At 36.9% G+C, this 25937-nt stretch overlaps 1 protein-coding gene across 1 annotated transcript in view; it reads left to right on the top strand.

The window, feature by feature from the left end:
- Positions 1-726: 726 nt before the first annotated feature.
- The window catches only part of emc2 (ER membrane protein complex subunit 2), a 36572-nt gene continuing 11361 nt past the window's right edge, over positions 727-25937 (top strand). The window contains exons 1-9 of the mRNA XM_058746592.1: positions 727-828; positions 2990-3103; positions 5625-5689; positions 7793-7878; positions 9287-9344; positions 17391-17476; positions 17646-17705; positions 21907-21988; positions 25000-25110. Of these exons, the coding sequence (XP_058602575.1) occupies positions 789-828; positions 2990-3103; positions 5625-5689; positions 7793-7878; positions 9287-9344; positions 17391-17476; positions 17646-17705; positions 21907-21988; positions 25000-25110 (702 nt within the window). The 5' untranslated portion in view covers positions 727-788. The remainder of the gene's footprint in view (positions 829-2989; positions 3104-5624; positions 5690-7792; positions 7879-9286; positions 9345-17390; positions 17477-17645; positions 17706-21906; positions 21989-24999; positions 25111-25937) is intronic.

Here is a 25937-nt window from a genome sequence, read left to right as displayed (position 1 = left end):
GCCAGCAGTGTCCTTTAGGAAACAAACCTCGGTTAAAATGTACAATGTACAAGCGGCCACAAATAGGAATGACATCAAGTTTAGGTTGTGCTACTATAAACAAGCATGTGCTGAGTCCACTTGGTGAGTGCACTGTGTGGTAGACACAGCAGAGTAAATCACACGCTGAGCCAGATCCACAGCTCCTTAGAGACCAATTGAGCACATAGAGAGAGAGAAAATAGACACAGCATATGAAACCACAATAACCTTTAGAAATGCTACAGTACGAAGACTTTCTATGGTAATAAAGCAGACTATACCTTATGAATTCAATATAAAGTCTATCTGTTATTACTTAATCTGCATTATTTAGTTCATAAAACTAAGAAAAATACATTATTGAATTGTTAGAATTATTATTTACTTAAAATTACTTAAGAAATTTCTAATTACTTAGAAATAACTTTTCTAATTATTAATAATTAAATAGGATAATTTTAAATTATTTCATTGCTACTGAGCTTTAACTTACACCCCCATATTTTGAGTTTTATTTATTTATTTATTTATGTAATATTTATATTTTGCTGTTGAAGTGGTCCATCATCTTAAAACGTTTTAGTTACTCTTGAGTTACTTTGTGATTTTGGATACATATTATATATTTCATATATTTTAATGCAGATTTAAAAAAAATAAAAATAAATCCCCTTTTTGGAGTATTGTTTAAGACCGTTCTCACAGCGTTAACTGACGACGTCACTGTCATCCACCAATCAGCTCACAAGGGGCGGAACTAGGAAAACATGTCGTCTATATCGGAGCTGTACGATGTCAGTTGGGAAGGTAAATGACTTTGTTTTCGTTAACAGCGGTTATTGAGATATTCAGTATCTTGCTATGGTAATTCTATCGATACCCGAGTCATTAATTTTGTACAGGTTTACGAACTATGTGCCTTATTTTTTGTGATTTTCTTTGAAGACAGCATGCTATCTAGGTAGCCAGTTAGCTTATGAAGGCACAGCTTAGTAGCCAAACCTGTATTCTAGAAAATATAATTTTATGTTCATATAAGATGAAAAGGTTCAGTGTGTATTTGACTATTATTTTGTACTTTATTTAAAGTTTAACGTCGAGACGTAAGCGAATTAATAATGTAAATCTTTTTATGACACTTTGGTCTGTTTATGGTGAATCCCTTGTGGATTTCAGGATTTGCAAAGATCAGATCAAATGTGATATTGATGCACCTGAATATCATGTTGTTCACAATCAAACAATAAAGAATGATTCAGTTCACTTGAGATGATCATCATTTCCCGTTGGTTTTATGAGAACACCGTTTTGTTTCCCTAAATCTGATATCTTAACTCAGTGCAATGAGGTTTATAATAACCGTCACTGATTAATTTAGATTAATTCATCACTGATATATTATATGATCCATGACTTACTCTTTAGTCATAACGTGGAGTTCTAGCAAACAAGGATTTCAAATACTATGACATTGTGATGTTACTTTTTACTTAAATTGTTTTTCTGATCATTTAATTTGTAATGAGGAAAAAATTCATAATTATGCATAAAATATGCATAAAATCATAATTATTGCTCTCAGACCTTTGTAAACCCACTATATGTGCTTTTATTTCGAATATTAAAAAAAGAAGATATTTTTGGCCTTTTACCCAGGGTACCTATGGGGTTTGGAAGAGTATGGGAAAAAATATGTTTCCAGACTTTTGCCCCTGTTTAGTTTTTTAATAATAGAAAATTAAGCATTTAATTTAAATAAATTTATCGTACAAGAAGTGAGGTTTCATGGCAGCTGTTTAGTGATTCTTTAGCGATCGCCAAATGATTTAATGAATTCATTGTGCACTTTTTTTATTATGCAAAATGCAGGTTATAAGCATTTTGGGTTTAGCACCATATTACATTTTTATTACATAAAAATAGGTCCTTTGCAAAAAAAAAAAAAAAAGAAACTCAGCATATAGGGCAATGCACACTGAGCCACCTGTTGTGCCATCAGCCCATTTCGTGGTGTGGTTTCTTGGCTGCCACAGACTATGCATTAAATAGACCTAAGGCCTTGAAATATGGCATATTGCCCCAATGAAAGCCAAATCTTAAACACTTTTTACAGTACCAGTCTTTTTTTATAGACCCTTGAACTTGGCAAATTTTACGCCATCAACCCATTTCGTGTCATAGTTTCTCCACCACCACAGAGGATATGTTAAATCGGACAATAGGCCTTGATATTAGGGGTACTACCGTAAAGAAAAGCTACATTTTGAGCAGGTAGATCTCTGTTAATTCATGTGCATCCATGCTATCATTTTATTCATAGTAAGATGGCAGTGGTGCACAAAGGAAATAGGTTATATAAAACTAGAAATTGTAATGCGTAAGCACGCAAAACATTCCCATGCACATGTGAATAATTTCTTGAGGGCACAAAAAAGTTTCTTGTGTGCATCTAAAAGTCTGTATTTTTTATTTTAGGGACTTTGTGTGTTATTTCAAGAAAGTCAATGAAAAAACCCTGAGAAAATAAAAATATTTACAGATGACTGTACTATATACCAAATATAGGGCTGAAAATAATGCTTCACGAACAATTTATGTTAAATACAGTCTGAAAATCTTCCGAGAGCTTTGGAAATTTGAGTCTGGAAAAGTATGGAATTTTGAAATGCTAAATGTGTAGGAACCCTGTTTGTATTTTTTATTTTTTTGTATTTTTATAAAATACTGTCATTATCAGGATGTTGTAATTTTCTTTTATAGACTGTCCTAAAAAGTTTTGTTTTGATTAATTTAAGCAAAGTATATAGTCAGAAAACATGTCTGTCTAATGGAGCACTAAAGATACTAAAACCAATGAGGAAGATGAATATAGAAAGTACGTTATATTAACAATTAATAATTGATGATGAAAATAAATTGGTGATAAAGTTTCAGCCAAGGACTAATGTGTTTCTTTATTGCATTTCAGAGATGCGTGACAAACTCCGTAAGTGGAGAGAAGAGAATTACAGGAACAGTGAGCAGATTGTGGATGTCGGTGAAGAGCTGATTAATGAGCATGCATCTAAACTGGGAGATGACAGTAAGTACATTTACAGTAAACAAAAGCAAAGTTATAAGAAGTTTTAAAACACAAATAACCTTTAGTCTCAGCTTATTATAAACTTAATGGCTTTTATAATTAGATCCGGTTTAGGGTGACGTCTGCCTGGCAACGATCAGATGCATTTCTTATGCACATATGGACACTAAGCGCATTCCTTCAATAGAAGAACTGACAGATATTTAACAAATAAATAGGCTGAATAACTATAACATTTTATTGTGTGGAACAATCATAGTCCTCACAAAACATTGGGGTTATATTCCCATTAGACAAATAATAGGAACATTTCCCACAGCAGGCGATCTGAAGTCTGACAGTAACTGTCTTGAAATTTATTAAAGGCGTTGAGTTTGTTACAAAAGCAGTGGTTTGATGGCTGTAGATCCGGCAAAGTGGAATGAACTTAGAGTACAACTTCTTGGAAAGGATTTACTATTAAAATGTGAGATAAAACACTCTGAGAAGTTGTTTCTAAATTCACTCTTTAAAGTACTGCCACTAAAAACTTCAGATTTTTGTTAAATAAAAATATATACAGATAAACTTCACTAAGTGACTAGTTAAGGTTTTGTGGTCTGTAGAACAATCTGGGCAATAAAAGTTCATTGGTGAAAACCATTAACCTTTATTTTTCTTTAGGCAAGACTTTTCAAAGTAAGTAGTTATGCCAAATTTCAACATAATTTTATTTTTATTTTTTGCTGAAGTATTTGGATCCATTAATGGATCCAAAACCAGGGAAAAACAAAATGATAAAAACACACATGAAGTTGCTGAACACTGGCTTATTTTTCTCTCTAACAAAAGTATTGTCTGTCGAGTGTCTGACCGCTTGAATATGACTATTGCAGAAGGTGGAAAAGCGCACCAATTCTTTTTCTTTCCCTAGTCTTAAAGATCCGATAACAAAAAGACTCTTCAGTTTTTCTCTTGACATTGAAATGAGGTTATAGTGGAAACAGCAGAAACATTTCAGATGGCTTAATATTTATTTGCTTTGGTCAGTTATGGGTTTCTAAGCCAGACAAGCAGATGAAGTCCTGCAATCGTGTTGTCAAACATAGCCACTAAAGCCAAAACTCTCTTCAGCTAAAATCATTATCTCAGAGGTGATCCAATCCTTCATACTGGCTCTAAAACTCACTCCTATAGTTGACAATTTTGGTTTACCAATTGGAGAAATTGGGCTCTTTTTCAACACAAATCGAATTTAGGCTTTTTTTCCTTTGTTCATATTGTTATTTTAAAACCACAAGTAATCTCAAATAACTATTATTAAATGTCTTTTGGCTGTTTCGTAAGAGAACAACACTACTGTTTGAGGAATCTTAGCAAACAACAATGAAAGATCCAAGCTGTAAGTTGCCAAACAGTTCTCAGTAAGGCATTTACTGCAAAGCATGTAAAAGCAAACAAAAAAATGACGAAGGTATTCGTGGCTATAGGAAGCTTTTCAAATTTCTAGGTCTGTTATCTAAGATCAGGGAAAGTCTTCTTCTTTTACTTCTCACACAAATTGCACCTTGACAGACGAAGAGCACTTGCTGTGTGATGCGAGTTGTATTTTATTGATGCATGGTGAACTTTTTTATTTTTTTGTTGTGATTATGATTCATACTGTCCTTAAAGAGTAGGGTAAATACTTTACACAGCTTGTTTTTATTGAAACCAGCTCTTAAATTGGCTGTGAAACAAGATGGTAATTATCAAAGCAAGACTTGGAATCATAAAAACAGCTCAAAAAAACTCCAGGCGTTTGTTTGTTTTGGCATATAAGTTTTTTCTTGTTCAGTGGGATTTTATTGTTTTTTCTCAATTAGCACGTTTGAAATCATTCAGCCGATTGACTCGGGCATGCTTGTCAAAACACACTTGTCTGTCATGGAGCATTAATTTCATTAATTGGATCCATTAGCCAAGCCCCCTAATCAGTTTTCTTTATTGTAAATAGAGCAGCTAAAGCCACTCGCTTTGTTACGGTTGCCAGTTGAACATTCAACATTGCCATCTTGGAAATTACTTAAGCATTTAATTGTAGGAATTTTAAATTCCTGTAATCTGTCAAAGTAACGACGCACTTCTTGGGCCGAGACGACGATAGCTGCGCAATTTCATCACATAACGCATGTCATGACGAATAGAGGGTGAAATTCGCTCACCCTTTGCAGTGTTTGACTGAACTGATACATAAAACTGATGAATACGCTAAGGTTTTCTTGTCAGAATTTGGCGTCTTAGTTTTGTTTGGCGGCGTGGCGTGAATTTCCTGAGCGTTTCCACGAAACCTGCCAGCTCGCCCACACCCGGAGATTACGAAGACAAACTGTGTCGCTGATGGATGCTAAAGATTGTCTTTTCTAATGATACAGAGAAGAAACGTCACAGTTTGCTCGAAAGGAGTTCACATGGCCTCGATGTTCATTTGTCATCTTTGCTAACATGATGAAAAATGGACTTCCTAATATGGTGCCATTTTATGTTTGTCTCCTGTGTTCAGTTTGGATAATTTACGAGCAGGTGATGATAGCAGCGCTGGACTGCAGTCGTGACGATCTGGCCTGGGTGAGTTTTCTTGAAGTAACTTTACAATGGTACGCACTGTATAAAGGTCCTAGATTTTCAAATCTGACAACTTTCTTTTGTGTACTGAAAGCTTTTAATTTTTTTTTCTTCTTTCAAAAAGACGTTTCGCCAGCTGAGCAATCAGTTTGTTCTTGAACATCAGTACAGTTTTGCCAGTTGAAAATGCAACGTTTCGCATGTTTCTTTTGAAAAAAACCAAAACAAATAAATGGATTAAGATTAAAATCAAGGATATTCCGGATCCTCCTTGTTGACTTGAGACACTTACAGTAGTCAGTTTCTGAGGTTCTTACCAGTGGCTAGGAAAACAGCGGGAAAAACCGTCTGTGAGCATGATGGGTCAGCCGGGCTAAGCCACAGAGCAAACTTTCCATCTTAACCAGGAAAACATTGGATTTGACAGTAACCATTCCTCACCAAGTCATGAGTGTGTGAAAAAACAGGGGCCTGTTCGTCTCAGTGGGAAAGAACTGGTAAAAGTAGCATCCTGCTTCTGCTTTTTATAGTAGCCAGTGTGGAATTGTGGGATCCCGCTGTGCAGTGCTCTGAATTCTCACCCACGTCACTTGCAATTTTTCACGTCTTCCCTCACAGCTGTATGGCCGACCTGTTTATCATGGCACCCGTGGACAGGAAAGTTACTGTTTCATTTTATGGTCAGCAGAAACCTTAGCTGTAATATTGTCTTGTCAAACTAGTCACATCACACTTTTTAGAGTAGATCTATAAAGTTTTTAAATGCTGTGGATGAAAAAAATGTACGAAGCCCACATTTCATCACCCTTGAGAGTTGTAGTATAATTTTCAAGTGCTCTATAATCCAGCAGGCTTTGCATAGTCACTCAAACTGGTGCAAAAAATACATGAATTATTTCTTTGGGCAAACAATTATGACTTATGTTTAATGTTTCAGTGTTTTTGATGCCAACCCTGTGAAGTAAGTAGGTTTTTAAAAAATGTAATTATTTATTCACCCTTTTAAAATGAAAAATGTGCATATTTTTCAGTTATTTTTGCATGTTTTTAATGTATCGTGTTTGATAAATTAGATTTAATTTATTGATTCCTGAAACACTAACCTTTGAATTATTTCTGTTGATTTGTTTGTTTTTTTTGTTCATTAAAGAAACTTTTAATTTCACTCTGTTCTAGTCAAAAACAAAGAATGAAACCAGGTTCTATATAAATAATTGACACTACCGTTAAAAACGCTGTTTATTTGAACTTTATATTTATCAAAGAAAAAAAAATTGTTTCCTCAAAAATATTAAGCAACACAACTGTTTTCAACATTGAGATTGATAAGGAATGTTTCTTCATCACCAAATCAGCATATTAGAATGATTTCTGAAGGATCATGTGACACTTCAGACCGGAGTAATGATGTTGAAAATTCAGCTTTACCATCACAGGAATAAATTCCATTTTAATGTATATTAAAATAAAAATAAGTGATTTTTATTCATAATAAGTTTTCACGGTATTACTGTATTTAAAGTGTTTTTTAGTAAAATAAATTCGGTAACACTTTATTTTAGGGTCTCTTAACTAGTTGCTCATTAGCATGCATATTACTAGAATATTAGCTATTTATTAGTAGTAATTAAGCACATATTAATGCATTATTCTACATGACCTTATTCTATATCCCTAATCCTACCCAATACCTAAACTTAACAACTACCTTACTGACTATTAATAAGCAGCAAATTAGGAATTTATTGAGGGATAAGTCGTAGTTAATAGTGAATAAGTGTTCCCTATTCTAAAGTGTTACCATAAATTCTTCCTTGTCAAGCATACGGAATTTATATCAAAAACATTTAACAGCATAACTTTTGAACAGTAGTGTAAATTTAAATATATTATTAATATTTTATCTTTTATATTTAGGAAAAACAACAACTTTTTTGGTTGATTCTCACACTGGCTCAACCAATACCAAGAATTTACAACAGGACTTTGACAGACCAGTGGAAGACAGAGAATGTTTGGAAAACCAGTTTACAGAGACTGTTTGTTTGGAAAAGTTGTATGTTCGCTTGGTCAACCCCATCACTGTTGTTGTTGTGTTTTGCGTAGAGTTGCCTACAGGAGCTGAAGAGGCAGTTTCCAGACAGTCACAGAGTGAAGCGATTAGCAGGGATGCGGCTGGAGGCTCTGGAGAGGTAAGACACACCGCAGCACCGTCTTAACACCACGGCCTTGGATTAGCTACAAGGGAGGGTTAGGGGAGGTTCTGGGACGTAAGTGGCAGGATGCGTGGGAAGGGAGGCTGTTTATTTTGCAAGCCACCGTTCCTTTTGCTAAGTGGAAAAGCGAGAGAGAATGGTTTAGCCCTGTGTAGTCCTGTGGCTCTTTTGACTGAGCGAGGAATTCTGAAAACGGATGTGGTCTTTCCCGCTATTATTCTGGGGGTCCCTCTATGCTTTTTTTTTCCCCTCTCTCTTTCTGTTTTTGTCTCCCTGGTTGGGAAAACAAAGCCGGCCAGACCTGTAAACATAGTACCTATGCTCTGCGTTTCCTCTCTGAGAGAAATTCACCCTGTCTCTCTGTTTGAGCAAACAATTAAGAAGCTCATAAATTGATGTTAATGTATAGAGTTTCAGCAGGATTTCAGATATGTGTCGGTCTGCGCACCATATCTTCGACGTGTTTATCAGTTATGCCAGAGGCTGTTCTGTAATTGTGAGTGATTGCGCCTGCATGGTCAGATTAAATAAACTGCAAATTTGGGTCTAATTGCCATCAGACGCTCGGCTTAAATGAAACTCTCCCCTCCACTCCCACATGGTTGAATCCTACATAAATAGAGTAAGTCAAAGCGGCTGGTGCCATGTGAGATGTGCCAGAGAATGATTGAGCTCTAATGTGGATGTGAGAAGAGAAGTGGCGTTGGAGCTCAATGATAATAAGAACCAGAGCTGCTTCTGTTGTTGGTTGCGGGCTGAAACAGGTTTTGATCATAAGACCGACTGCCTTGGCTGCACCAGCGTTAGCTTTGCAGGTTGTACCTCGTAAAAAAACAAGCTGGATTTCATCTTTCATTCGACATGACAAGTGAAGTGCTTGTGGCATTGTCCTCCCATTCTTCAGAAAACACTGTATGAGATCAGCATTGTAATTCATAACGTCTTTTCAAACACTCTGTGCTCTCCAACCCTCAGTTCAGGTTGAAGGGCCCGTCGGGTGTATTTATTTATTTTTTTGCATCTGTAACTCATAGACATCTCTCCTCGGAATGCTTTTTAAGCGAAATTCACTTCGAAACGATGCCTGATTTGTGGTGGAAGTGCAGGCTGATTTGTTTAGAGGTAAATCAAAGTGCAGGCAATCACGTTTGTGGATTACGCTCTTTGTGGAGCTAGTAAACCTCGCACAACACTGGCTATTTGAGGAGGTACTATAATGACTGTTTATTTCTGCCGCTTGGATACGTAGCCTCGGTCACTGTAGAAACAAGCCACTCTGTATACAAAAAGTTGGTTACCGTGAACTTTATGTGATAGCCCTACCACTTAATTTCACATGACTGGTGTTCCTGTTGATTATCCTTAAACATGATCTCTGTTAAAGGTATGAGGATGCCAATAAGCTGTATGACTCAATACTACAAGATGACCCGACTAATACGGTAAGCAAAAAAGTGTGGTTAAAAGTTGTTTTGTTGTTTAAAAAGTATTTTTTTTTCTTCTCAAGTTTTCTTCTCCCCTCAGTGACCTTAGCTGCTAAAATCACACACACGCAAACGCAGTACACACAAGTGTGTGAGGTAACAACGACCATTGATTTATGGACTTCAGTTGTATTAAACACGGCCGGGGCAACCTCAGCAAAATTAATGCCTTGTCTTTTGAAGATGGGGATTTATCGCTTTTCCTAAGACTCCATAGAGAGGTCCCAGGGGTGCTGAGTTTTTCCCTCCGTTTTTTTTTACCTTTAACCTTTGGATAACCTAAAGGAATAGTTCATCAGAAATGAAAATCCAGTCTTTATTTAATCACCCATATGTCATTCTAAATGCATAAGGTTTTGTTTCTTCACAAAATAAAATAGTTTTTGGAGTTCAAGTGAATTGATTGGTCTAGTTCATGAAACCATTCTTGATGATTCATCCACAAATTGACTCATTCGGTTCTTGAGGTCAACTCAATGATCCACTAGAATTGAGGATCAGTGAATAACAAATTAAATTTTGGTTTTTGATCATTCAAAACATACCAATGCTCAAATATTTGATAAAAACAATACAGAATAAACAGTAATATTGTGAAATATTATTGCAACTTCAATATCAGTATTTCAAAATGTATTTTATTCCTGGCAAAGGAATAACAAAGCTGAATTTTCAGCAGCCAACTCTAGTCTTCAGTGTCACATGCTGATTTTATGCTTAAGGAAACAAACTTCTAAATATTGAAAACATGTTTGCTGCTTGCTTTTTTTTTTTTTTTCAAATACTTTTTTTCCAGAATTCTTTCAATAGAAAGTTCAAAAGAACAGCATTTAGGTTAAATTCAGGTTGAACTGGGGCACATTTTGTCATTGAGATGACAGGGGGAAAACGATCCAATTATCCTGAATTAACCCCTATTTGAAATCGAAATCTCCTGCAACATTATAAATGTCTTTACTGTCACTTTTGATCAATTGAATGCTTATTTTGTGAATAAATGTATACATTTCTTTAAAACAATCTTACTGACTTTTGAACGGTAGTGTATTTTATTTTTGGGTGAACTCTCCCTTTAAAGTATGTGGTTCAGTCTTTATTTATTATTTAAAGATCACTTAGGTATTAAAAGCCCAAATGTACCGTTAGCTATTGATTTGTCTTGTCTTTGTGTAAGCCAAGCCACATGAAGCCTGTTTTTTATTCACGTAATATTTATTGAGTTTCAGTGGAGTGGTGTACAGTATCCAAGTATGTTCCATGTTTTTCCAATATTTTTCCATCACCTCAAAACATATTGTACCTGCCCTTCATTCTTACATAAGGGCTGTGCAGCCATGCAAGAAAATAAATGTTTTAAAGTGTTTTCATAACCTTATTTGTTTTGGCCCATCCCTGTCTTTACACATGGACTTGCTTAGATATTTTAAACATTTTCTCTCGGCTGGCAAAGTGTGCATGATGAAGCAGATACTTTTGTTCTTTGGACATCGTGCACGGATTCCACACCTCACCGTCTGTCTGTTTTGAACACATGGAGGCTTTGCTGGCAAAGTCAATAAACCCTCATGTGTGCTCTGGCGGGACCCCCTTCCCCCTGGTGATCTCTCTCTGCGTGTTTTCGGCCTTAAAGGGACAGTTCACCCATAATTAAGAGTCTGTCGTCATTTGCTCTCCCACATATTGTGCCAAATTGGAATGATTTTTATTCTTCTATGAGACATTTTTAGTAATGTCACTCTTTTGCAAGCAATTATGATGAATGGGGAGCTGTTAAGTTTCAGTAAGTAATATGTAAAAATAGGATAAAAATATAATAAATCTATTTGGATATTACACTTTCTTTTTGAATCTTCTGAAGTCATATGTGACGCTGGACCACAAAACCAGTCTTAAGTCGCTGGGGTATATTTGTAGCAATAGCCAAAAACACATTGTATGGGTCAAAATTATAGATTTTTCTTTTATGCCAAAAATCATAAGGATATTAAGTAAAGATCATGTTCCATGAAGATATTTTGTAAATTTCCTACTGTAAATCAATCAAAACATAACTTTTTATTAGTAATATTCATTGCTAAGGACTTCATTTGGACAACTTTACAGGCGGTTTTTCTCAATATTTTGAGAATTTTTTTGTACCCTCAGATTCTAGATTTTCAAATTGTTGTATCTCTGCCAAATATTGCTCTATCCTAACAAATAAATCTATATCCTATACAAATAAATTATAAATCTCAATTTAAAAAAAAAGAGAAAAAAAAGACCCTTATGACTGGTTTTGTGGTCCAGGGTCACATATGATAGCTTTAAAGTGTTCTTTACTGATAATTATCTCCTTCATTGGTCTGATAATCATTTTGACTGGATCATTGAATGAGGAGAACCAGTTCAAGAACCAGATCAGTCAGATTCATAAACTTATTCAGACTGGTTTTCTAAACTAAATCAATGATTCATTGATCAGATCTGACTAGAAGAATAATTCTTTCACACATCAGACATTGCTGCTTCTTTCATTAGCTAAACCTGCCAAGGTGACCAAGAACTACTTTCATGCCCTTTGTTTGACTTTGGGGTCACTTTTTGACGCTTTTTATCATTTGGGACATTGACAGCCTCTGTCCTCATTCTGTTTTGTTACGATGAAATGTGGCCAGGATATTCTTAAAAAAAAAATGCTTTTTGCGTTTCGCTAAAGAAAGTTAAGCGGGTTTGGAACAAGTGAATAAATAATGACAGAATTAAAATTTTGGGTTTTTTCATTTTAAACTATTGCTTAAAGCTATCACCATTTTCATCTTGTGGGCACAAAAAAACCTCCTGTCCTCCGTCCTCTCGTCCCTGCATTTGTTATATCATTACCATTGATATTTATTTAACTATCTGTTACTGTTGGACCGAACTACTCCCATCCGTCTTTCTCCCTCTGAAAACGAGAGGCCTGGACTGTTTGTTTTTTGTGCATTTCAACCGAGGCACTCTCCCTATTCCCATGATCAAGGTTAAATTGCAAGCACATTTAACGGCGTGTAAATGGGAAGTTGAGAAGATCTGTGCAAAATGGATATCATCAAACCAGTGCGGTTACATTATTCTTCACAATCTAGTAATCATATCGCTTTGCCCCTCTGTTAACATCCAAAAGATACGAAACAAATTTCCCCTCAGGGAAATATGTTTCCCAGTGTCCTAGTGTTATCCAAGCCAAACACGCTTTGGAAAAGAATGTGGCAATAGCGTGATTTTTGCAAACGTCCCCATCAAAGTCTTGCATTTTACGTGAACTTTGTCTTCCGTAGTAATAAAAACCATGAGGTGAAATATGATATTCCATTACTAAACACCTGCAGGTAGAAATATAATATTTACACACATACCTTTTGTGAAATCTACTGGGTAAACTTAACTCAAAGTTGTTAAACTGGGTTTTTATTTATGAACTGTCATTTTAACCCAAATTTGAATTGTCATCATCAATATAATGAAATGGTCCTTTTACACACAGTTCAGCAGAAAAATCGCTGGAAAATACTGTCCAACCACGTCTCATTACCTCATCAGTCTCTCGCAGAAACCGGCTGCAACCATCATCTCCTAAAAGGAAATGTGCATTTGTGAGTGATCATTCAGACAGCCGTCATTTTTTTTTTTTTTTTTTTGTGAACCAGGAAGTCTGGGAAATGAAGTGAAATGGGCTGACAGATTCTTATAGATTTGCTTGATCGCTCTGTGAAATGTCATGCTGTAGGATTTTACTCTTTCAGGACTTATCATTAGGTGGCTCTCTGTCAAAAGACCAAAACAGGCCATCAGTGTAACCATCAGGGGCACATTTCTCTGTGAATAGCAGAAAAATCCCATGTCTTATCTTCAAGCAAAATGCACATCGACAGGACATGGAAGGCTTGGTAGGATTCACCCACTTATGGAAATGGTGTAGGCGAGAACCATGTGAACCACTCTGACACTATTAGGTTCAGCCCAGGTTTTTCTGATGGCCCTGAAAGAGATTTGCCTGTTTCCTGATATCCAAACGCAAGTCACCTCCCATCAAATCCTATGCGTTTTGAGGAAGGGAATGGAAGAAAACCATGGAAGAGTTGTTGTGCAGTGGCAGCTAGACTGTATTTTCCCACAATCCAATCCCAGGCGGGGTGACAAGAGGTTGTGGTATGGGAGGGATGACATCATCTAGGTCACCTGTCTGTAAATGCGAGGCTTATCTAAATGCTGTTTTTTTAACATGTTCAGTGGAATGGGATGAGGGCACGATCCAAGAAAATGGCGGAAAATTGGCATCTACTGTGAGGACTTGTGAGGCATCCCAGCATGCGGAGCTGAGATTGGAAACTGAACTGTTGTAATTATAGGCTGTGGAATAGATGTGGTACCCATTAACCAAAATTGTTGAATCAACAAAAATTGCTCAAGGTTTCTCTGCCATGGCGGTGTCCAAAAAATGTTCGAACTCCTAGCCCTTCCATCGCTCATTATGGTCCAATACCTACAGCAATGATTTGGAGAAGTTCTTCCTGGCTCCTGTCAACCTGTCTGTTTATTTCTTTATCTTTTTGTCTCTATCTGTTGTCTGTCTATCTATCTATCTATCTATCTATCTATCTATCTATCTATCTATCTATCTATCTATCTATCTGTCATTTCCTTCCATCTATCCATCTGTTGTTTCTTCCATCTATCACTCGTTCTATCAGTCTGTTGCTCATTCTAACCATCATCTATCTTTGAAGTGGTCTACCTTTACTCACCTAAAACAGTGCCCATTGCTAAACATTTAAATGTTAACAAGATGTTTATTTTAACACTGGTTGACATAGCAGGCTTAGTGCATTCATTGAATTTCAGCACTTTCACTCTGCCTGTAATTCAGCAGGATAAACATGGTTGTGCTTGTGAAAGCAATTGAGGTCAATGAGAATCCTCCTGAGCTTGACCCCTAGAATTACACGCTATTTCAGTGCAGAACAAGATGGAATTTGTAAAGGTCAAACAGATTTCTTCTGAACTGACACTACATTTTGGTCCAACTATATATTTTTTTCATACAGTTCTTAGAAAACTGTTTGACTTTTCTGTGCAACACAAAAAGAAGATATTTTTGTCTATATTGTGAAACTCAGTGGGGTCTTTGTTGCTTTACACCCTTTTGAGTTTCATTTGTGTAGACAAGTACAGTTGGAACATTCTTTAAAATAATGTGACATGAGGGTGAGTCAATGATGACAGAATTATCATCTTTCTTTTAGCATTGCTTCAGAAGATTTGTATGTTCTCATGAATTTGGACATTTTTGCATTTAGTTTTTATTATGAAGACACAAGCACCTTTTTTGAAACGACACCTTTATGAGACCATTATTCTAAGCCTTTTAAACACTGTTAGAAAGAGCTCATCGACTGCTACTGATGTTTTTTTCTTAAGCCATTCCTGTAGATTTGGTCTGGATATGCTGAAACCACTTGCAGGTAATTCTCTTATTTGAGGATGAATTTGAAGTCAGGTTGTGTCGGTACACCACAGCGCTGAGAGTCAACTCCTCTTCACTTTGTGGGAACGACGTTTGCCTTTGAAATCCCTGGAGGTGGGCTCTCAACGGCAGTCTGAAAGTGGAGCCAGGGGTTGATGGAAGCAGCCAGGTCCTTCACGGTGAGAGCCACTCAGAAATGCTTAAGAAGAAAGAATCCCAAAGAGAAAGAAAATGAGATGCTGGCCTTTCCTGGATCACGTCGAAAGAGAAGTGAGAGGGAGGGAAAGAAATAAAGAGACTGAAATGGTTTGGAATAGCTCATTGTTTAATAAAGTTTCGTAAGACTCTCTGGTCTACCAGCCTCCGTATGTTTCTGTCGGTGCCAAGTGCGCTAAGAGGAAACGAAAGACAGATATGAGGACCGAGTAAATAACCTGCGGTCGCAAACAGCCTTCCGTCTTGTTCAGTACAGAGTACAAAGAAATCGGTTCGTTGGCAGAAACTGAACATTAATAATAAAATTTGATAGCTTAAACTATTTGAAATTGCCGTTTGATTCCGTTCCACAGTTTCTTTAAATACTTTTGGAGGATAAAAGTTATATAGCGATACAGAACGCGTACAATAATCCAAACAGCTTGAGGTTGTAGCTCTAGCCTTATTTCACCTGTCATCTGCAGCCCGGTAATGTGAAACCATGTCTTCCGCTGATCCAGTAAGTACTATCAGACTTGCGTACAGTAGGGGTTTGGCAGTTCATCAACCCCTTAGCTCGAGCAGCCAGTGAAGCAGGTTCGTCTGGCCGCCTGGTTGATGGATAAGTGGATTTGGAGTGGCGGTGGTATCATAGCAGCTCCAGATTTATGGCCTTTCAGACGTGACTCATGCCCGGCTTGATGGAGTTTGGTCCGTGCTGTGGTAGTAGGGAAGACCCATTCTATCAAGTGCCAGTTCATAAATAATATCTGGGGCACTTCTAACGGTAAAGCTTCTGCTCTTTGCTCTCCTTTCACCAGCGAAGGGGAAAAAAGAGCCGCTCCTGGAAAAGTCGTCGAACCTGGCGTAATACTTTCTGATTCAGATTGATGAGATTCTAATCCACCTGAAGGTCACTTCTGCATTGGAACAAGGCAGACGTTATTTGTGGCTGATGCAAGCTGGGCTTTGTAGGTTTATGTGAATGCATATGGCCCGCGGCTCATTGGCAATGTGTTATTTTCACCACTTGTGCCTTATGTGAGCAGCATCCTCGCTGATGCTCATGCGCCAGAATCCACAGGCTTTCTAATCTGATAAAGACATTACTTCTTGGTATCTGCTGTTATATTACTTACGACTTGAATGCAGTAATAATATGCTTTCAAGGAAATGTCATATTGGACAATCTGATGGTGAAAGGCTGTTTATTATAACACTGCCTCAGGAGAGGAAGGAAAAAAGAACTGCACATGCACTTCTGTCCAGTGACTGACAGCATTTATTTCTCCATAACACCCTGTTTCAAAGAAGGATTGATGCTTTTAGGCTGTTGTTGTAAGGCTGTTTTAAAATATACATTGTAACATTCAGAACCATGGTTGGAAGGTTAAGAGTTTTTTTTTTTTTTAAGCATTTTCTGTACTACTACTTTTTTTATATAAATATATATAAAAAAAGACAATGACATTTGAATTTTGTAAATTTTACCTTTTAGATTTAAGATTTATCAAAATAGTATTTAATAGCAAATGTTATGGTTTTCAAATTTAAATTTCTAAATATGAATTTTACACACAAAATGACAAATTTATCTCTTTTTTTTTTTTCTGAGGTTAAAAATCTGTGTGTAATTCCACAAAAATGTTTTTGGTAAATATCAAGTGTCTAAATAAAAAATAAAGACAAGGAAATACAATTAAGAGCTGAAATAGGCCACAAAAAAAGTTTTGTACCATATCACATCTATAATTATTATTATTATTAACAAAATGCTAAATATCTATTTGCCTCTTTAAGATGGATCGCTTAATGTATTCCACATATTGTAAGTCGCTTTGGATAAAAGCGTCTGCTAATTGAATAAATGTACATGTAAATGTAAATCATTTTTTTGGTCTTTTTTGCTGAGAACAATTTGCCATAAGTCAGAAACCTGGATATGCAAGTGATGGGTGATAAATTTCTGAAACTGAAATAGGGCGTCTTACATTCTATCTGTAGCATTATTTGATGACAGCCTGACAATTTTTGACGTTATTGTGATACATCTAAATCAGTTTTTTGCATGTATAACTCAGAATTAGTATTTGTCTGAACTAAGGTCATAAGATGTAGGTGAAATCCAACTCTGTTAGACTGTGATGCCTTTGGCATCCCTGTTGTCTTCAGAGTCCGATCAGCAGAACCCTAGGGGATTGTGGAGATTCCTTCAGCTCTGATCATTTACACATCCCTCTTTCTTTCACTCTTTGCTCTTTTCTGTTGCTAACAAACACTTGAAACTCTAAAGCCCTAATCCTCTGTTGATGTCAACTCAACAGGCAGCAAGGAAGCGCAAGATCTCCATCCTGCGAGCGCAGGGCAAAAGCAGCGAGGCCATCCGCGAGCTCAACGAATATCTGGAGCAGTGAGTGTTTTACAAGAGGATTTAGACCCCCCTTTACCCTTCCCTTCCCCTCCTCTTTTTAATTAAAAAAGGTTTTGCATTTGATTGAGTTGGCCCCCAAGCCTTTCCCTAACCCCCCTTTTGTCCACAGTGGCCTTTCTGATGAGCTAACTACCACTATGTCTTGCAGGTTTGTGGGAGACCAGGAAGCATGGCATGAGCTGTCAGAACTCTACATCAATGAGCATGAGTAATGATTTCTTACCTAATTTCAATTTTGAAGTTGATAGAACATGAGGGTTAATCAAATTCTCTGTGGTCCAACTGACCCCATACGGAAACAACATAACTAGAACACATTCAGTTTTCTGAAAAATACTTTTCATGGAAAAACAGGAAAAAGTGCAATTATATCTGCATACTGGGTTTCAATTAGCTCAGATGAATTTGACGGGAAAATACAAGATTAATTTGAATCCATACTTCATTGTGTGTAAAAACAGTAGTCTATTCCATCACAATGTCAGTGTTAATTAATTAATTAATTTATTTGATTTGATTTTTGCAGCATTTCAGTTATCGGACATTTATTTATTTATTTTTTATTTGTATTTTTTTATTTCTTTTTAGTGAGCATTACAAATATCAACAGATTTACTTCAGTGTATTATTTAGTTTTCAGATTTACTTTGTTACGCAATGTAGAGTTTTTCCTTCCTAAACTATAATTTTAAGATAGAATTTCATCTCATCAAAACATTTAATCAGCGATTAATCGGTCACCAATGTGTCAGTAAAATATCCAGAAGTTGTCTGCACTGAATGTGATGTTTACGAGGGTTATGAGGTCACATTCACCAGCATCTTGCAGGTCATTCTCAGGACCTTCGGTTGACGTGCGACGGTTGCTGCAGAGCTGTGGGACCCTCTGGAGTAAAAGACAGTGAAATGCCAGTCTCAGCCAGGGGCCCTACTTAAAGCTCCGTGTCTGTTTGTCCTATGGAGTAGGGCCATAATAGGATTTGTTCCTTGAGCCCCCTCTCCAACTCCTGGGATAAGACTGTGCTCCCCTGCTGATATCTCTTTTGCCAGGGGTTACTTTCTGTCAGGCATCAGGATTGCAGGAAACTTACTTTGTCTCCTCTCCTCCATCCTTCTTTAATTGTTTTGGTCTTATTGTCCACGAGGGGGGCTACGGGGTGTTGGTATGCGTGTGAGAGAGAGAAAAAGTTGGTTGTCCCGGTCGGAGGGTGCTGGCCGTAGGAATGCAGTCGCTCGGTGAGAGCACCGCTTATTAGATACCTCACGGTGTTGTGTAAAGGGCTTTATTGCTGTAGCAGACAGAGGAAATCCAGGGGTGAGAGGATTATCTACCCGCTTAGCCCAACTTTTCTAATATCACACCATTCTCTGACAACCCCCTATCTATAGGCGTGTCAGTGTCACTCTTTTTCTTTCTTCCCCTTTCTCTTTCTGTTCTTTATTTCAGGTCACAGACTCGCTTTTTCCCTTTCCCTCCTCTTCCGGCAAAGCCCGCATTATCACATCTCTCTTCCACGCTGTGAAAGAACAGGAGAAAAGGGAAAAAGAGAAATTCCCAAGAGAATGAGGTGGCACCCATTCTCCCAACCAGTCAAAACAAGATGAAGACAAACAAACGCCACCCTACCAACTGATTACATAGCTATGACGGGCGGCTATCTACACTAAGTTCGTAGTACAAGTAGGCCACTAGTGAGTCACACTTTTTAATGAGAATTAAACCAAATACCACTTTGGTAAAGAAACGTGTCAAAGTAGTGTATTATTTGCTATAGATTTAGGTTGCAGGGTGCAAAACTAGTCGGTCTTAAGTGAGCCCTGTGTTGTTACATTGGTTGGTCATGCAAACCAAACACAGATTAGTCAACACGAACATTTGAAGTGGATCCAAACCTTTCATCAAAGTTGTCCTAAAACCTAAAACCAAAATGCGTTCTTGTCTTAGGACAACTTTGAACTTTTTAAAAAAAAATTTCATTCTTCAAATGTTGACTACTGTAGATTCGGTTAAAATCAGTTAGATGGAACGTACTAACTAGAAAGGAAAGTCTTGATAAACTCAGTTTATGTCACTAATCGGCCAGTTGGTCAACTAGTCGGTCATTCTAACCCATCGCTAAGTTAGTAGGTTTGTAGGTTCATCAGGAAATGAATGGAAGCACGTTTACACCTTTGAAAAATAAGGTAATTGCACCTTCATTTCTCAGAATTAAGACTTAAAGGGATAGTTCACCCAGAAATGAAAATGCTGTCGTCATTTACTCACCCTCAAGTAGTTCCAAACCTGTATGAATGTCTTTGTTCTGCTGAACACAAAGGAAGATATTCTGAAGAATGTGGGAAACAGAGCAGTTCTGGGGCACCATTGACTTCCATAGTTTTTTATTTTTTTTCCTACTGTGGAAGTCAATGGTGCCCCAAAACAGCCTGGTTACAAACTTTCTTCAAAATATCTTCCTTTGTGTTCGGCAGAACAAAGAAATTCATACAGGTTTGGAACTACTTGAGGGTGAGTAAATGATGACAGAATTTTCATTTTTGGATGAACTATCCATTTAACATCTCTCAGTGTGACTTTATATTTCCCAGTTTTCCCAGTGTTATTGATATTGTTTTAGTTTTTATTAATAGTTTTGTTAATCATTTAAAATGTACAAGTTTTTAGTATGTATGTGTTTTTGTATGGGTATTTAGTATGCGTATTTATTTTTTATTTTTTTGTTGTTGTTTTTTTTTGTACGCCTATAAAGTTTTCTTGTTTTAGTTATTTTAGTATATCGAGTTAAACGAAATAAAAATGAGATTTTTAAATTCAGGTAGTTGCCTAGGAAACATAAGGATAAGGTTTTTTTTTTTTTTGTATTATATTTCATTTTATATTTATTTTATTTGAAGTAACTTTTTTTTGTTTTTTTTTTAATAACCCTGCCTTCAATTAGATTTTAAAGTTTAAAATGTGAATTTATATCTCCCAATGTGGCTTTATATCTCCCAGTGTGGATTTATATCTCAAAATGTGACTTAACATCGTACAATGCTATTTTAAATGTTATCTAGAAATTAAAATAATTTTGGGATATAAAGTCACAATTGTGAGATATACAGACAAATTTTGAGATTTAAAGTGAAATTAGTAGACAAAATCAAATTAAAAATTAAAATTTTAATTACTTGGAGACAGAAACGTGCTATCTTTTTTCAAATGGAAGACTGGTCGATTTGGCTGTGGATGTTTAATGCTCAGGTAGTGGGTGTTGAGTTCAGTAGTGATGTGTATTGATGCCTGCCTTGCTTTCTCTGTGTATCTCCATATGTCTATCTCTCTCTCTCTCTCTCACTCTTTGCATTGCTCTGCTGCAGTTTACGCCATGGCAGGAGCACATCTGAAAGTCTTTATGGAGAGGAAATGGTAATTGCAAGCAGCCTTCAACCTTCTGAGTGGCCTGATCTCACTGGCGTACTCCTTCAACCTCTTTGACTGTCTGTGTTGTTCTCTCACTCTCATTCTCCTTCTTTGTATTCAAAGTCCCTTGAACATTTCCTAAACGGCTAGATAGACTCATCATCTTATACGAGTCAGCAACGGCAACAGTCTTTTTCCACCAAAAAAAGTCCAGTTTGCGTCAACATTATTTCTGCCAGCCTTAAGATTACCATCCATAACTCAATTGGACGCACTCCAGCTCTGTTATACGATTTGATGTGTTGTGATAAATTGATATGTGTGCGTGAGCACGTACTATGTGGGCCTCGATGTGTGGACCTCGCATGGAACGAGACAGAAAGCTTGCTAACGGTAGCTAAAAAAGCTGTGCGGTTTTCGGGACTTGAGGCGGTAACGAGCCTTTCAACCCCGTCCACAGCTTTTGGACACATTTGGCTCATTTTGTGTCTTGTGGCTTTGTCGTAATAGTCCTGAAGTTCTTTTTGAAATTGTTTGGTTTTTTTGGTGGGAGCATTGGGGAAATGTTCAGGCCCATGTTGTATACTTATAATGGAGAGAGTGTCTGAGACATAAAACAGTAAATTAGTGTGAGGTCAGTGGCTCAGCTGTGATATGATGTGGAAATGGCTCTTGAGAATGACCTTAAGACAGTCTCAAGATGTCAATGATGAAGCCAGGGACAGATTGCTAGACCAGATTCATTTTTGGCCTTCTGAAAAAAAAAAGGGCAATAGTGAATCCAGGGCAGGATTGCCACCTCTGTTGCAAAGCTTCGTTCATCATTTGACCATATGGGTGTTCATACACAAATTTCCATTAATCCTCATAAAAGCTGATGAAAGAGAAACCTCAGACTGTCACGTGTCTTGACTGTTAACGAGATGTAGCTTCGCTTTGCGTGATCAGCCACAAAGCTACTAGGAGATGTTTTCTATGATTTCTCTCTCTTGTTTCTTTCCCACAGTTACGCAAAAGCAGCTTTTTGTCTTGAAGAGCTGATGATGACGAATCCACATAATCACCTGTACTGCGAACAGTATGCCGAGGTATAATTGCTTTCTTTCTCCCTGCCTGAAACAAATGGTCCTTTTCAATAAAAGGTGTTTTTTTTTTAAATAAACATTTTAAGCATTCTTTGAGAAAAATGTTTAATTGTACAATCTGAAGCAATTCATTTTAAATGATTGACATTTAAATGGTTTTCATCACAAAAATGTCATAAAAAAAGCTCATAAAATCTGAAAAAAAGTGTTTATTTATTTATAGACAAAATCAATAGTCCCAGCATTTTTGTTGATGAGTTAAAGTAAAATATAACTGTATTTTCTGCAAGCTTATTTCAAGATGAATTTAAATATCTTTTCAAAAAAAGGACACTTGGGAGACTCCAAAAGGACACCAAAGGACCAAATGATATAAGAATATAATTGATACATTTGTGCACACTGACTAAACGCAGCAACATACTCAAGACAAATCAAATATTATCCTGAATGCGTGTGGAATAGTGCTGTCAAAATTAGTGCGTTAACCCAGGCGATACAATTTTTCAGTTTAACATGTTCAAATGATTTAACGGCGTTAACACAGGGGCGGGCCTAGGGTTGGCCACCCGACTCATAACTGCTAATTCTGTCTCTTTTTTTTCTTGACAAGAAGTGCATTTATTCAGTTACAGAACATCTTTACGAGCACATCAAACAGGAGACGTTTCAGACGCGTGCTTCAACTTCACTTCAGCATCAGGTGCGAGTCAAAACGAGTGCGGAAACTGTACTGTGCTCGCTGCGCGTGCTCTTCAATACAGGCACAAAGGAGCCGGCGCGTGCATAGCCTGTATTATTTCATATCAAATCACGAAATAAACTACGAGCATGCAATGTCGTGATCAGTTAAGTCATGAAGTTACCAAAAAGGCGATTAAAGCTGCCATAAAACTGTGCATGCATGTAATATGTTATATATGAGTTACATTAAGAACATGTCTCTGAAATGGTTTTCAAAACTGTCCTGGAGCATCCTAGCACTGTCTCCCTCATCTAACACACTCAATTCAACTTGTCAGCTCATTAGAAGAGACTGAAATGGGTCTGGACCTGAAATGGGTCAGAAAAGGTAAAGAGAGTTGAGAGAAAATACGATGCGTGTCAGATCCGTGTCATGTTCGGTAGCGGCAGCTCTTAAAGAGATAGAAGCCAAAACAACCTAATAACCAGCTGCTTGTCTGTTCATCAAGAAAAAAGAGGAAATCAATAACTTTTTATAGTTTTAAGGATTCATCTGTATTTAGTTTAGAATTTAGTGTTTGATAACTTTAAACAATCTTCACATAAATCCATTATAATAAATGTCATTTTTATCTACCTGTGCCCCTCAGCAGTAACATACAGAAATTGAATAAAGTTCACTTAAATTAGAAGTTATTTTTAAAGTCTAATAAATGTTCAAATTGATAACTCTTAATTACAATGTAATGTTCAATGACTATAGTCAATGGTTAAATATTAGGGGGAAACATTTTTATAGGGAAATCAGTATTACTTGGTATCAGTGATACTGGCCTTCAGTCATAAAAATAAAGATGCCATTAAGCAAATATTAAAAATATACTGTCTTTGTTGTTTGTACGTTAAATTGAAGATTGAATGTGAAATTATTGCAATATAAAAGTATATTTAAAATCTTTAATGTTAGGTGGGATTAATCGTCTTTAATTTCAGAAAAATTTGTGATTTAATAAAAAAAATTTAATCGATTGACAGCACTAGTGTGGAAACAATATAAATGTACTGAAAGGTGTCTGTGCATGAATACAACATATAATCTGCGTCAAGAGCGCTCAAACACCGTATCAGACTCACGCGTGCTTACGACTCCTGTATGTCACCGCAATTGTCTTTACCTCGATTGCAATCCTCAACCATCAAAACTCAAACATCAAAAGAAACGGGTTTGCTTTATCCAGCCTAGAAAACGTAGTTAGCATATCATACGGTGGTGGGATGTTTTGACGTTACGTTCAGTCTGTATTTCACGCTGCATGACACATGAGTGAGCTCTCGCGCTCTTCAGAAACAATCACAGAGCTTGTGTTTTAAAGCGGAATACTCTGGAATGAATAATTCAATGAAAACGCAACATATCTATTCTCTCCACCATCTCTTATGTAATCAGCCTGGTTTTCTTTACATTAGCCCTGTTTTGGACTGATTCGCTTGCTGGATCACTGGACCGAAAACCTTCCCAGAGTTTAGCGGTTTAAAATGATCTGATTGCAAACAGAGAAGCGAAATTAGGAAAAAAGGTTTAGAATAGAAATTGTTTCAGTAGTTTTGCGTTAATTGCACTAAATTATTTTAACGCGTTAAGGGTTTTGAATTAATCGCATGCATTAACGCGTTTACGCTGATAGCCCTAATTTATATATTTTTGTATACACAAACTATTAACTTGTGTATTTATTTTCTGTGTATGATCTTATGTTTGATTATATTCTTGTTATTATTATATTTTATTGTTAAAATAGATAAAAAGTCACAGCATTTGAGTTTTTCTCCTGTTGACGAGTCCATATACAGACATAAAATTATTTGCATCAGTTATTCAAATCTTAGTCATATCCTTTTATATCTTCTGTTAATCCGAGTTGTTGTTGTTGTTTTTTTGTTTTTTTTTCTTCTCCCCCACCCCCAACCAACCTTAACCATGACCACATTTTTTGCCACTTAAGTGGGTTGCCCAACCCACCATAAAATCTCATTGGTCAAACAACCTTATCCACACCATTATTAAACGTTGAATGTATTCTAAAAGAGTCTGATTTTTGTCGTTTGCAACATTGCATTTGTAATGTGGAGAGAAATCACATTGCCATATAAACTAGAACTCCCTTTTGGCACTTTTGTACTCTTTGACTAGGTGCATCCATCATGTTGTATGCTTGTATAGGATTTTCCTGTTTATTTAGATCATGTTCTGTTTATTTAGATCTCATGTCAGCTTTAAGTGTGCCTATAACACAACATCACCTTTCTGTTTCCTCTGCAATCTCCCCCAGGTAAAGTACACCCAGGGAGGTCTGGAAAACCTCGAGCTGGCCAGGAAGTATTTTGCGCAGGCACTGAAGCTTAACAACAGAAACATGAGGGCCTTGTTCGGCCTTTACATGGTGAGTTGTTCAGAAAACAGACACCTTCTCTATTTTTTATTTTTTTGTGCATGTGAATGGATCCAGAGGCTGTGATTGTTTCACACAGGGGCAGTTGCAATTGATGTTTCCAGTCCCTGTGTTGGGAAAAACTCTGACTCGTAATTTTTTCTTTTTTTTGCTGTAACGTAACCCGCCAGACCTTTGTAGGGCATTTCTCTGTTTATTCCAGAGATAAACAAACCTTTTGACAATAAAAGAATGGTAGAGAAATGGCAACCGCTCCGTCACACGTGGCTCTGCTGGAAAGGTTCAAGCAATATGTGCGCTGAATAAGCCTTTCATCTGTATTTATTTAAACAGGAAGTTGTCCATTAACACCAATGCATCATTTGTAAGTGACTCCTGACATATGAACACAAACAGCCAGCCAGGGGCAGAAGGCCGACAGAGGGTGCGCAGAGAGCCACACACAGGCCCTCTGTTCAAACATACACGCACACACGCAAGCTTCAGTAGTTCAAACACAGAACCATGACAGTCATCAGCGCTCTTTGATGTGCGATTTGCACGTGAAACAAGGCCGGCAATAGCAGGATGTCGGTCAGTACAACAAAACCAAGAGTCTGTTACCCGGTCATTTGTAGCGAAAAACGACACCATCCGGCGAAAACATGAGAGATTGTGACTGAATTTGTCAACTGACAAAAAATGTTTGTTAATGAGCGTGTTTTTATTTTGTTAAAGATAATGAAGGTGAGCCAAAAAAAACAAACAAAAAAAAAAAAAACATGCATTACGGGGAAAAGTCAATTATTTTGCAATTACTATCACATAATTCTGGAAAT

The sequence above is a fragment of the Onychostoma macrolepis genome, chromosome 16, assembly GCF_012432095.1.
Source record: "Onychostoma macrolepis isolate SWU-2019 chromosome 16, ASM1243209v1, whole genome shotgun sequence".
Lineage (NCBI taxonomy): Eukaryota > Metazoa > Chordata > Actinopteri > Cypriniformes > Cyprinidae > Onychostoma > Onychostoma macrolepis.
The sequence above is the reverse complement of the archived record's forward strand: the minus strand, read 5'-3'. Positions and strand labels throughout refer to the sequence as shown.